The 12,682-nt window shown below is 36.0% G+C and overlaps 1 protein-coding gene across 1 annotated transcript in view; it reads right to left on the reverse strand.

The window, feature by feature from the left end:
- The window catches only part of cdh9 (cadherin 9, type 2 (T1-cadherin)), a 99,319-nt gene that overhangs the window by 28,794 nt on the left and 57,843 nt on the right, over positions 1 to 12,682 (reverse strand). The window contains exon 5 of the mRNA XM_018094960.2: positions 5,352 to 5,519. Within this exon, the coding sequence (XP_017950449.1) occupies positions 5,352 to 5,519 (168 nt within the window). The remainder of the gene's footprint in view (positions 1 to 5,351; positions 5,520 to 12,682) is intronic.

The raw sequence follows: 12,682 nt of genomic DNA on the forward strand, positions 1-12,682 counted from the left end.
AAACACCCTAAATTTGAACACCAGAGGTCCACTGAACAGTATGATGCCAAATATGCATAGGTTTACCTAAGTATGTGGCATGTAGGGGCCCCAATGTGAACATATACCATATGATCTGCCATTTCTGTCATTTCAGCTTCTGCAAAATCAACACATTTACATCATATTGTGTGGGATAAAGCTACAAATAAGTACGCTCACCCCAAAAATCCATATTATTTTGGAAAGTACACATTCCCCTGAATCTAAAATGGGTACCCATGTGTTTCTACTCCAAAGTACCAAGCCGCAAAGCATTTCTAAAGTTAGCAATTTTGATGACAATTCCAAAAATCCCCTCAGAGCTTCCATTTTGCAGCATCTTATCTCCCATATAGCATTAGGTACCAACATAAAACACCCTAAATTTGAACACCAGAGGTCCACTGAACAGTATGATGCCCAATATGTATAGGTTTACATAGGGGCCCCAATGTGAACATATACCATATGATCTGCCATTTCTGTCATTTCAGCTTCTGCAAAATCAACACATTTACATCATTTTGTGTGGGACAACGCTACAAAAAAAGTATGCTCACCCCAGAAAGCCATATATTTTTGGAAAGTACACATTCCCGAAATCTAAAATTGGTACCTATGTCTTTCTACTCAAAAGTACCAAGCCGCAAAGGTTTCCTAAGTTTGCCGATTTTATTACATTTCTAAAAATCACCTCAAAACCTCCAATATGCAGCATCTTATTTTGTATAGGTCATTAGGTACCAAGATAAAACACCCTAAATATGAACCCCAGAGGTCTACTGAACAGTTTGATGCCCACTGTACATAGGTCTGTCAAAGCACATGGCACTTAGAGACCCAAAAATATACCTTGTGCAGAATAATTTCATGGCTTACCTTTACCTAATTCATAAACACATGGCAGTTTTATGTGGGAGAGAAACTACAGAAATATAGGGTTACCCCTGAAAACCATATATTTTTGGAAAGTAAACGTTCAGACGAATCCAACATGGGTATAGAGTCCTTTCTACACCAAAGTACCAATCTGCAAATCTTTCCTAAAGCTAGTGGTTTCTATGAAATTTCAGAAAATATACTAAAAATGTTGCAATTTACCGCATTTATCTCACACAATTTCTTGCGTACAAAGGAAAATCACCTCAAATAGGAACACCAGAGGTCTACTGAACAGTTTGATGCCCTATATGCATAGATTTACGAAATTATGCGGAGTACAGGGGCACCCAAATAAAAATAGTGCATTTGAATTTTCACATATGACGCTCCGGCTCGTGCAGTTTTTGCACCCGGTATGTGTGTTATGTGCCATAAGACCCCCTAACAGTATGGAGACTCTAGAAAACCACACATTTTCCGAAAGTACACATTCTGACAAAACAAAAATGAGTAAATACATCTTTCTACTGCAAATTACCAAACTACAAAGCTATGCTAAACAGAACGGTTTTTATGACATTTCTGAAAATCGTCACAAAGCTTGCATTTTACCTCATTATGTACCCCCACAATTTGTAATGTATCAACATAAAACACTCTAAGTATGAACGCCAGGGGTCTTCTGAACAGTTTGATGCCTTATATGCATAGATTTACCAAACTATGCAGAGTACAGGGTCACCCAAATGAAAATAGTGCATATGAATTTTCACGAATGACGCTCCGGCTTGTGCAGTTTTTGCACCCGGTATGTGTATTATGTGCCATAAGACCCCCTAACAGTACAGAGACCCTAGAAAACCATACATTTTCTGAAAGTACACATTCTGACAAAACAAAAATGAGTAAATACATCTTTCTACTGCAAACTACCAAACTACAAAGCTATGCTAAACAGAACGGTTTTTATGACATTTCTGAAAATCGTCACAAAGCTTGCATTTTACCTCATTATGCACCCCCCCAATTTGTAACGTATCAACATAAAACACTCTAAGTATGAACGCCAGGGGTCTTCTGAACAGTTTGATGCCTTATATGCATAGATTTACCAAACTATGCAGAGTACAGGGTCACCCAAATGAAAATAGTGCATATGAATTTTCACGAATGATGCTCCGGCTTGTGCAGTTTTTGCACCCGGTGTGTGTATTATGTGCCATAAGACCCCCTAACAGTACAGAGACCCTAGAAAACCATATATTTTCTGAAAGTACACATTCTGTCAAAAAAAAAATGGGTAAATACATCTTTCTACTGCAAACTACCAAACTACAGAGCTATGCTAAACAGAATGGTTTTTATAACATTTCTGAAAATCGTTACAAAGCTTGCATTTTGCCCCATTATATACCCCACATTTCATAACGTACCAACATAAAACACCATAAATATGAACGCCAGGGGTCTACTGAACAGTTTGATGCCCAAATATGCATAGATTTACCAAACTACGTGGGGTACAGAGGAAGCCAAATTGAAATACAGCAGACAAAATGTCCATGTGCAAGACCAGTAACAAAGAACAATATGAAATGCAATAAAATCGCTAAAATCACAAAGAAAAACCCTAAAATCAATGGGGGTTTTTTTCCTAGTGATATCTGCTGTCAGAATCACAGTTTGAGTATTCTGGCTTGGCAAATTAGTTTTACAGACAAAGTCCAGCGAAAAATGCACCAAAATCACAGATAATTTAATAAAAACACCAAAATAATACACAAAAGGTATTGCGCAGAAAAAAAACGATGCAATAAAAAAAAAAAATTACAAAATTACATGCGTGTAAGTGTGTAAGTGAGTGTGTACAGATGGTAAAACGTGTTTTGAATGCATGTGTGTGAGTGTGCAAGTAAGTGTGAGTTCTGTAACCCCCCAACCCCCCCAAAAATGTATGTGTGTGTGTAAGTGTGAGTATTAGTGCAATATGTGTGTGTCTGTGTGTATGTAGCACTTACTTGGGGTCCAAGAGCTGAAGATCGCTGGAAAATCGCAGGACACAGCAGCAGGAACCGGTGAGTAGCGTTACAGGAAGCAGGGGGCGGAGGGGGAGTGCAGGAAGTGAGGGAGAGAGAAGAAAAAGATTTTCTACGTGTCCAACTTTTTCTATGGGGCCCCTGGGCGATCGCGCCCCAGGGGCCACTGTTAACCCCCCATCGCTCGTTGTCTAGGGGGTTCTTTACTTTGCGATCGCTCTCTGCGCTCAGATTAAGCAGCGAGCGCAGAGAACGAGCGCAAAGTAAATAAAACGTAGCTCCTACATGCTGGGCGTTCAACGCCTTTTTATGCCAGCACGTAGGAGCTACGTGATTGGCAGGGAAAGGGTTAACGTTTTCTCCACTGGTGTAAAGTCTGCATGTTTTACTCTGAAAACAGATTATATGCCCTCTCAGTAGGGTATAGATATAGGTTACTGTATATTATGCTCAACTACATAACCTTACATTTATCATCTTTTAATCTTGCTACCACTTACTGTCAACTTGACCAAATTTTTCTATAATGCAGAAGCATTATATAAACCCTTGTTAACCTTTGTTCCTTCTTACTGGCCTTGCTTGCTACAACTACAATCAGTTGATTGGACTTTACATTGATTATACAACATACATTGGGGTGGCAGACCATAGGAAGCATTTTATAGAGAAAAAAATCTTCACTAAGAATAACTTTTTCTGCTCTTCAAACCAGGCGCCCTAAATTCAATTACATATGCAAGATGATCCTCTAATGCAAATTATTCCAAGCTAGTGCTCTACAGGTCATCAAGATATTATCCAACATATTGAGCTTGCTGTGTCAAAAATTACTCTGTAATCAAACTTAAAAACTGCTTGTGATCAGAGATGATTTATATCTTTGGTAATGGTCATAATAAGGAAAGAGGACTATAAACAGAGCAATCAGGATTCTCCTTTGAGGTTTCTTTTGTATCTTTTGGCCCCGAAGAAACATTTTATTGTGAAGTGTTGCTTTAAGAATTCATCTATTTGGTTGCTGAACTACAGCTAACATCATACTTTAAGCCTTGATAATATACTTGAGAATAAAGGAAGTTGTAATGCAGCAGCATTAAGGTGAATCATCAAAATCATGAAATATTTATGCCCCATTTAATGGGCTAGAAATAGTGCAGGGTCAGGCAACTCATTTATTAATTGTCATGGAGCATTTAATTTATGATTAAAAGGCTGCCAAAGCTTTGAGTGTTCTCTATAAAGGAAGAGGTGCTTGCAAGATGATATAGTAACTCTTTACAAAGTGTAATTGGTCAATATAGGCAAATTCTCTTTTATAAGAATGCACACAAATAAGAGGTGTTTTTTAATTGAAATATATATTTTCTCCCACTTACCAAATAAAATAATTATTCAGTGAAAGAAAGGTAACATTGCTGTACTCCCATATAAATCTCTTTTTTTCTATAAGACAAATATTCAAGGCTAGAACTGGTCATATTTAAAGACTGTTTTAGCAACAAATTCAATTACTAGTGATAAAACACAGCAGCTTGCAGCATTTCAACTTGCCAATGTTTCTCCCTCCTAAAGGTTTTGGTTATATAGTGCATATGAATACATTATTAGGTGGTATTAAGTATGGGATATTAGGTTTTGATACTGTTGGACTACTATAAGCTATTGAACTCCAAATGCAATAACTGCTATTTCCATATTTAAATATTTGTGGACTTTACCAACATTAAATAAAGTATATTCCCAAGATGCCAATGAAACAGTATTTGAACAGGACAATTGATCATGAAATTGTTCAGCAATAACAGAAATAGCATACAAAAAAATGACATGGAAATGGTACAGGTGCTAATGCTGTAGCATAAGGGATTCAATAATATTCCTGGTACTGTAGGTTCTATACAAGAAGCACTCTGATCTGTTCCAATGGCAGGTACAATTTGAGCTCTGCACCTTGCTTTCCTTGTCTGGAAAGTGCAAGTGCATTAATTTTTTTACACTTTGCCAAAAATCATCTGTGTCTATCAGATACTGATGTAGCCTGCTTTTAGGTGAGTGTCAATATCATCCTATATTATTTTATTATTATTATTATTATTATTATATGCTCTCTATTATTAGTAGACACAAATATAAATTGGTTCCCTTTTACACATAGCTTTAATATGTTGTTTGTTCGTGAACTGTAAAAATTAGAGCTCCAATTTTTATCGCTTGACAATTTTGGAAAACTTTAAGTAGCAAACTTGTAACTTTCTCAAAAAATGCAGCTGAATTTCTAAATCTAACACAATGCTATAAACAGGCACTGCAGTGGCCTGCACTTATAAAAGAGTGTCACAGATGGTGTCTGTTAAATTGCCAAATGTAAACAGGATTTTAAATACAGCACGAGTATTAAATGCAACTTACTCTGTGGGAATCTGGGAGGATTGTCATTGACATCAGTCAGGGTGATGTTCACTGTGGTGGTCCCAGATAATCCTCCCATCTGGCCTCCCATATCTTTGGCCTGAATTACCACTTGGTAATGCTCCCGGTTTTCTCTGTTCATGTCTGGTAAAGCAGTTTTAATTATGCCTGCAAAAGAACAGAGAGAAAGGGGCAGTGTTGAAACTGAATAGTACAGTATGTAAATAAATGTTATCTGAATTTGCTGCATGATAAAATGTTAATATTGCTAATGTTACTTATTCTAAGGTTTCTTGAAATAACATTTAAAATGTTTTTTCTTTCAGTTTACTACATATATTTACCAATTTGCTGGATCACATGTTATACATAAACCAGACATCCTAGAAATATCTGACTTCATTCATTGACACCATTCATTATCTGTATGTGCTGCAGAGTTTCAGGGCAAAACTTTGTACATTGCACAACCCGTGAGTAGTACTCAGCTCTAGCAGACAGGAGGAAGGGGTAGATGTCAATAACCTTCAGTTTGCAAGAGAGGGTTCTGTCCTCAAAGTATTCAGGAGTAAACAAATAAAACTGGCTGCAGAAGGAATGCATATTTATTTCTATGTAGTAAACCAACTACATAACCAATGTAAAGAAACCAACGTTGTCATCTTTTTAAAGTTGTCTTTCTAACTCTAATGTGACCTTTAAGAAAATGCTCAATCAGTGACAAAACCTATAAGGCTATTTTAAACTAATATGTCCTGTATATCCACCACAAAAAGGCCAGCCTAAAGCTTTGGGATATAAAACATTCTTCACCATGCAAGATCTGGGAAATGTATGATTTATAGCATAACATTTCTTCTTTTAACAAGTGACCATACTTTTGTATTTTTAATATAATGAACTAAATAACACACCATTTAGGGAATTCAGTCACATTTTTGTTAATGTTTATTAAATTAGCTGCACCATGTTTACGAATTAGATACTGAGAGCTTGATTCCAAATACAAATAAAATTTTCCAACGTAGATATATCACATGGGAACCTACTATCTTTAAAGAAACTAATTTAGGTTTAATATTAATAATCTATTATGTCTTATAATACCATGTATTCAACAGAGACATAATTTGCCTTTCATTGTAAATAATTAACAGCTGATCAGATTTAGCTTTCAAATACATATAATTAATGGCTTTGCCTATAAAACATTAGCATGTTGAGTCTGCATATAATTGAAATTGTTTTCTGTGTATATCCCATAGGTAATGGGAATCGTTACACAAATAATCCATGTTTAGTATTTAAAAATAGCCATTATAATAACATCCATTCAACAGGGACATACTTTGTCCATAATTAGGAGCTGATAAACTTTTATTGTTCCATAATTTATTTTTGTGAATTTGCATAAAATAATAAACAAAGCTAAACAAACCACCCATCCAAGAGATTATTCTAACTCCAGGTGTTTTCCCATTTCATTCTAACCCATCAATCACCCAGCAGTTAACATTCAAGAACTGACACATCAACTCAGCAGGATACTTTTGGATTTCACCCATAATGACAGAGGTAGAAAAAAAACATACCCGAAAAAAACCTGCCAAATTACAGGAAACCACTGCATTACATAAATATATTCCTTGTAGGATATACTAATATTTACAATTTTGGATCATCTAATCTAAGTATGGCCTTTGGATCAATTTTCTAATATAAAATGCCACAATGGAAATGCTGCCATAACACTGTGGATTGAGATATCCTGCACTAGAAAATGTAATATAATCTAATATAACACTAACAACATCTTTGCTACAGAGCAGTTTATTTGGTTTGCAAAAATACAAAATCCATCAAGTTCAACATACACATACATATAAAGACCTATCTATGTATATACTCACATATATAAACTATAAACACCATACATACCTAACAACTGTAGTCCTTGTGATTTTAATAGCCTTGCATATTATGCTTGCTCAAAATATTATCAAAGCTACCCTTAAAGCCCTTACTAGTCTTTGCCATCATAACATCATCAATAGCGTCACCTCAAGTGAGGTGCTAACAGATGCCACAAGGTGGTAGGCCCCCATTTTTTTTCTTTACCGCACTGTGGATCAAAAAATTTAAGAATTCCACACCCAGCCAGGAAGTGTTGTGCATGAATCTCTGTCATTTGATCCTGGTCGGGTTGTTGTTATAAATTGTTGGGCCTGTTTTTTCTGTACTGACTGATGTGGGGGATAAGTATTATGTGTCCATATGTGTCTGAATTACCTTTTTATATATGAACTGGATATCTACATATCTCCCAGGGACTTTGGACTTTCTTTTGATTAAGTTTAATTTAAAACATACAGGGTCCCATATCAGGAAGTCGGGTGTGCTACAAAATATCCATTGGACAGTTTAAAGTACTACATATCTAATAAGTATATAGCTTTAATATCTTTTTATATTTATTTATTATTCTTTTACAGTTACAGTTGAACAGTTTTACGGTGACTGTTCAATTATGACGTTATCTGTGAGCTTCCACGGTTCCTTTTCCGCCACTTAGGGCTTATTAGGCGTGTGTTTTGTTGCATAGACACTTTGAGAAAGGCCCTGGTGGGGCTGAAACATCAGTCTCCCTCAATAAAAATGTCTGTGGATATTATAAGTCCTGATAAATGTGAGATTTCTTCATAGGTAGCTTAATATCTTAATATATTTAAGTATTATTGTACTTACCTGTGGACTCCTTATAGTCCAAATGAGATTTGTGACTATGTTGAGACTTACAGTTTGAACAAGATGAAAATATAATACAAATTGTATATGGTAGTATATTTATTCACTTATAAGAAGGCAATAAGATTTATTAATGTCCTCTAATGTACTTGTAAACAGTAATCATGTATCCTGAAAAGGGCCTTTTCTCCTTTTCTTCTATTATATCCAGATACAAATATTGGATACACCTAAATGTAAGGGCCTGATGGATTAGACACAATATATAGGTTTGGGGAGAGGGTATAGAAACAGAACCATTTGGTTTTGGACCTTTCAGTGAAAGTAACGAGTTGTGAGAAAAAAGGAAAGAAGAGTATATGGAGGAGAGAGAAGGGTAATGAGATACAGGCTATAAACAGATATCGTTAGGCTCATGACAGGGGGGCCAGGTGGTTTCCTACACAAACTTGGGGGCACATTTACTTACTCACGAACTGGCCGAATGCGTCCGATTGCGTTTTTTTTCATAATGATCGGTATTTGGCGATTTTTCGGAAAATTGCCACGACTTTTTCGTTGCCATTCCGAATGTTGCGCAAAATCTGGCAATTTTTTCGTAGCGTTACTACTTGCGCGAAAAGTCGCGACTTTTTCGTAGCCTTCGCGCCGAGTACGAAAGATTCGGATTCATTCAAGCTTCAGTATGGTGACTTTTCTTGGGCCAGGTTGGAGCTGCAGGGTGCCATTGAGTCCTATGGGAGGCTTCCAAAATCACGCTAAGGGGCTGATTTACTAACCCACGAATCCGACCCGAATTGGAAAAGTTCCGACTTGAAAACGAACATTTTGCAACTTTTTCGTATGTTTTGCGATTTTTTCGGATTCTGTACGAATTTTTCGTTACCAATACGATTTTTGCGTAAAAACGCGAGTTTTTCGTATCCATTACGAAAGTTGCGTAAAAAGTTGCGCATTTTTCGTAGCGTTAAAACTTAACGCTACGAAAAATGCGCAACTTTTCGCGTAAGTTTTAACGCTACGCAAAATGTGCAACTTTTTACGCAACTTTCGTAATGGATAGGAAAACTCGCGTTTTTACGCAAAAATCGTATTGGATCCGAAAAATTCGTAAAGAATCCGAAAAAATCGCAAAACATACGAAAAAATCGCAAAGTACCGATCATTACGAAAAAAACGCAATCGGACTCCATTCGACCCGTTCGTGGGTAAGTAAATCAGCCCCTAAGTCTGAAAGTTTCGCCCAACGCTTACGAGCGCTCAATACGAAAAAGTCGCGACAAGATACGAGCGCATCGTAATGGCTACGAAAAACTCGTGTTTTTTCGCGCAAATCGTATTGGTAACGAAAAAGTCACGACAATTTCCGAAAAGTCGTAAAGGCGCAGAAAAAATCGAAAAAAATACGAAAAAGTCGCAAAATGTTCATTTTCCAATCGGAATTTTTCCAATTCGGATTCGGATTCGTGGGTTAGTAAATGTGCCCCATAGTGTAAATTATCAGGATTGCACCAATCTTTAGCAATTGATTAGGTACATGAAGTATTAGTTTTGTGCTTAACAGTGGGTAAGCAGTGAAGTGAGTATTGGGGACAAGCATTGAATTGAATGCAGAAGTGGTGCAATTACTGGTTGACAGAGACGTGTGGCTAAAGAGTGGACATAAGAGCGTGGAGAAAGGGCTGAGTGCTAAAGAAATGGAAAAAGGGTTGAGGATAAGTGTCGAGTGTTGGGTGTTGGGTTGAGTCGAGGGTTGAGTGTTGACAAATTGTCACATAACGATGTAAAGACTATTTAAATTCTGATATGGCAATGTTATTCATATAACATTATGAGCTGCTGTTATCTAATGTTCATGTCAGTGTTGGATTGTTCATTCATGTAGTTGTTAGATTTGTCAGAAAGGGTAACAGAGTGGAGAGGTATTAGGGGGATAAGTGAGAGGGAATAGGGTTGGGGGCCCGAATTCTGGTTTTGATAACACTGTGAACAAATACCACCTTAAGTTATGCCTCATATTAGGTGTCTTATGTCAGCCAACTCCTGTTTGCTGGCTCCCCAGATATTGTGATTTTGCTGTTGATATTCTCATACCCAATAAAGATGTGTGCAGGGGTGCTTTTATTTTACAATATAGAACCTCAGAGAGCTGAGTTGCCACCATCTGCCAGAATTCCTGGGCCACTTTGCATGAAAATGACAAATTTTTAAATAGGTTGGAAGTTTTTAGAATTATATATTTTAATTCTAATATTCTAGGAGATAAAATGATGATCAGTAAGGGAGGTTTTTTTGTTTTTACATTGTCTGTTTTAAAGAAATAAATACATAGACAACCACAAAAGAATATTGTGTGACTGCTTAAAAGATAAAGATATAGTATACATGAGGAGTCTAGTGAAAAGAAATAATAGTGATATTCTACAGCTACTTGTACTAGATTAAATGATGCTTGTCATTTAATGAATACAAATTATAAAATATACAGTTATACTATGCTTCACTTGATATCTGTAACTGAAGCAGTCAAACTTAAAATGCTGTGCAAATGTATAGTAAAGATTTTATGTTGACTCAAAGTATAGGCAAAAAAACTCAAAAAACATTAAATATATGTGTATTGTTCCCTGATTTTAAATTGCTGGTTTCCAGAAGTTTTTAAACTATGGTTAGCATGTATTTATTATGTATACCCTATTGTGGCCTGTCAATATTATAATACAGGTATAGAATCCGTTATCTTGAAACCCATTATCAAGAAGACTAAGGGGCCCATTCATTAAAGCATGAATTTTTCTGAGAAAAAAATCATATTTTTTCTAATTTATACAACTTTTCTTAATGTCCAAGATAATATTGTTAAAATTCCACTGCTTTTTTTGTGGACTACAACCATTTCAAAATTCATTTAAGCTTTGGTATCGTGACTATCTTTTGGCCAGGTTGGATCTGTAGAGTGCCATTGAGTCCTAAGGAAGGCTTCCGAAATCATGCATTGAAGTTTCAAAGTCAGAAAGGTTTTCACACTGTTTACGATCGTTTAGATCAAAAAATGTTGTGACTTTCGGATCGCAACCATAATATTTTTCTACGACCAAGAAAATAATTTTCGGAGCATTTACGAACATTAGAAATTATTGTGGTTACTCTGATTTTTTTCCAAACGTGCTTTTATCCACCCAAAATTCGTGCTTTCATGAATGGGGCCCCTAAGTATTACAGGAAGGCCTTCTCCCATAGACTCCATTATAAGCAAATAATTCAATATTTTAAAGCTATTTTGTACCTTGTACTTGATCCCAACTAAGCTGCATTGATCTATATAGGTGTCAAAACAATTTCATTGGGATTATTTACTATTTAAATGATTTATAGAAGACATAATGGGTTTTAATTTAAAAGGCACTAAGTTTGCCCAGTAGCAGTAACCCATCGCACCAATCAGCAGCTAAAACTTACTGGTAACTTGTTTAAAAAAGTCAAACCATCTTATTGGTTGCTATGGGTTACTGTTCCTGTGCAAACATAATGCTGTTTATTACAAATGTTGTGAAATGCGACTACTGCACAACTTTTTTGACAAGACAGTGCTTTATTTGACGTTATCACAACTTTTTTCTCACTCTGCAATTTTTTATTTTTTTTTCTCTGCAAATTTGTTTGTTTCAGTTTCACAAAAACATTTGCTCATCCCTAAGAAAAATCCTTCATCTAGAAAACTACAGGTGCCAAGCATTCTGGATAACAGATTCTATACCTTTACTCTTTTCTGCAATGCACTTTTATAGACTAGAGTCAAATCACTCTAAATGCTCCTCATCTCCCTTTCTTTTAGCTTGTACCAAGTCTAGTACCATTTAAACATTAAACTACAAAAGTTATGGCATGATTGCTGGTTATGCTAACTTTTTTGGCAGAGTTAGAAGTATAAAAAAAGATAACAGAGTTATGCTTGCTGTGAATAACAACAATTGTGAAATGTACTGTAAGTGTTTTTGGATAGAAATGTACAATTTAAACACGATTTAACCAAAATATGTCAGTTATTACTCAACAGCTGTGCAACCTGCACAGTAAGCTACCTGCTGTCTCAGCATCTTTCTTTTAGCAACAAATTGATAGCACTGTTGCCTACATACCTCAATGGGGTTCCAACATTTTTCCCCAGCTGGTAAGGTACTGCAGCATCTTTACCTCTACCTTTAACTCTCAAAAATTTCATTTTCAAAAATGGCATAAATGTTAGTGTAAAATAGTTGGCATAATTCTAATGCCTTGTTTTTCTGATAACAGACAGAAATAAATAAATAAATATGCAGGCATGGGGCATATTTATTAAGCTGTGTAAAATGAATTCGCAGAAAAAATGGCGTAAAAAGCTGTGTAAAATAAACTGAAACACTCTCCATCTTAACGCCAGATTTTACATCGTTATCTAGCGTAAGTTCCAGCGGAAGAAAAAACGCATAAAAGAATTACGTCGATTTTACGCCCTTTTTTACACAGCGAAGCCTGGCGTCATATGGCGAATTTTCTCACCGTTTTTTACACAGCATAATAAATATGCCCCATAGTGTTAAACTGAT

This window comes from Xenopus tropicalis, chromosome 6 (assembly GCF_000004195.4).
Source record: "Xenopus tropicalis strain Nigerian chromosome 6, UCB_Xtro_10.0, whole genome shotgun sequence".
In the NCBI taxonomy this organism is placed as follows: domain Eukaryota; kingdom Metazoa; phylum Chordata; class Amphibia; order Anura; family Pipidae; genus Xenopus; species Xenopus tropicalis.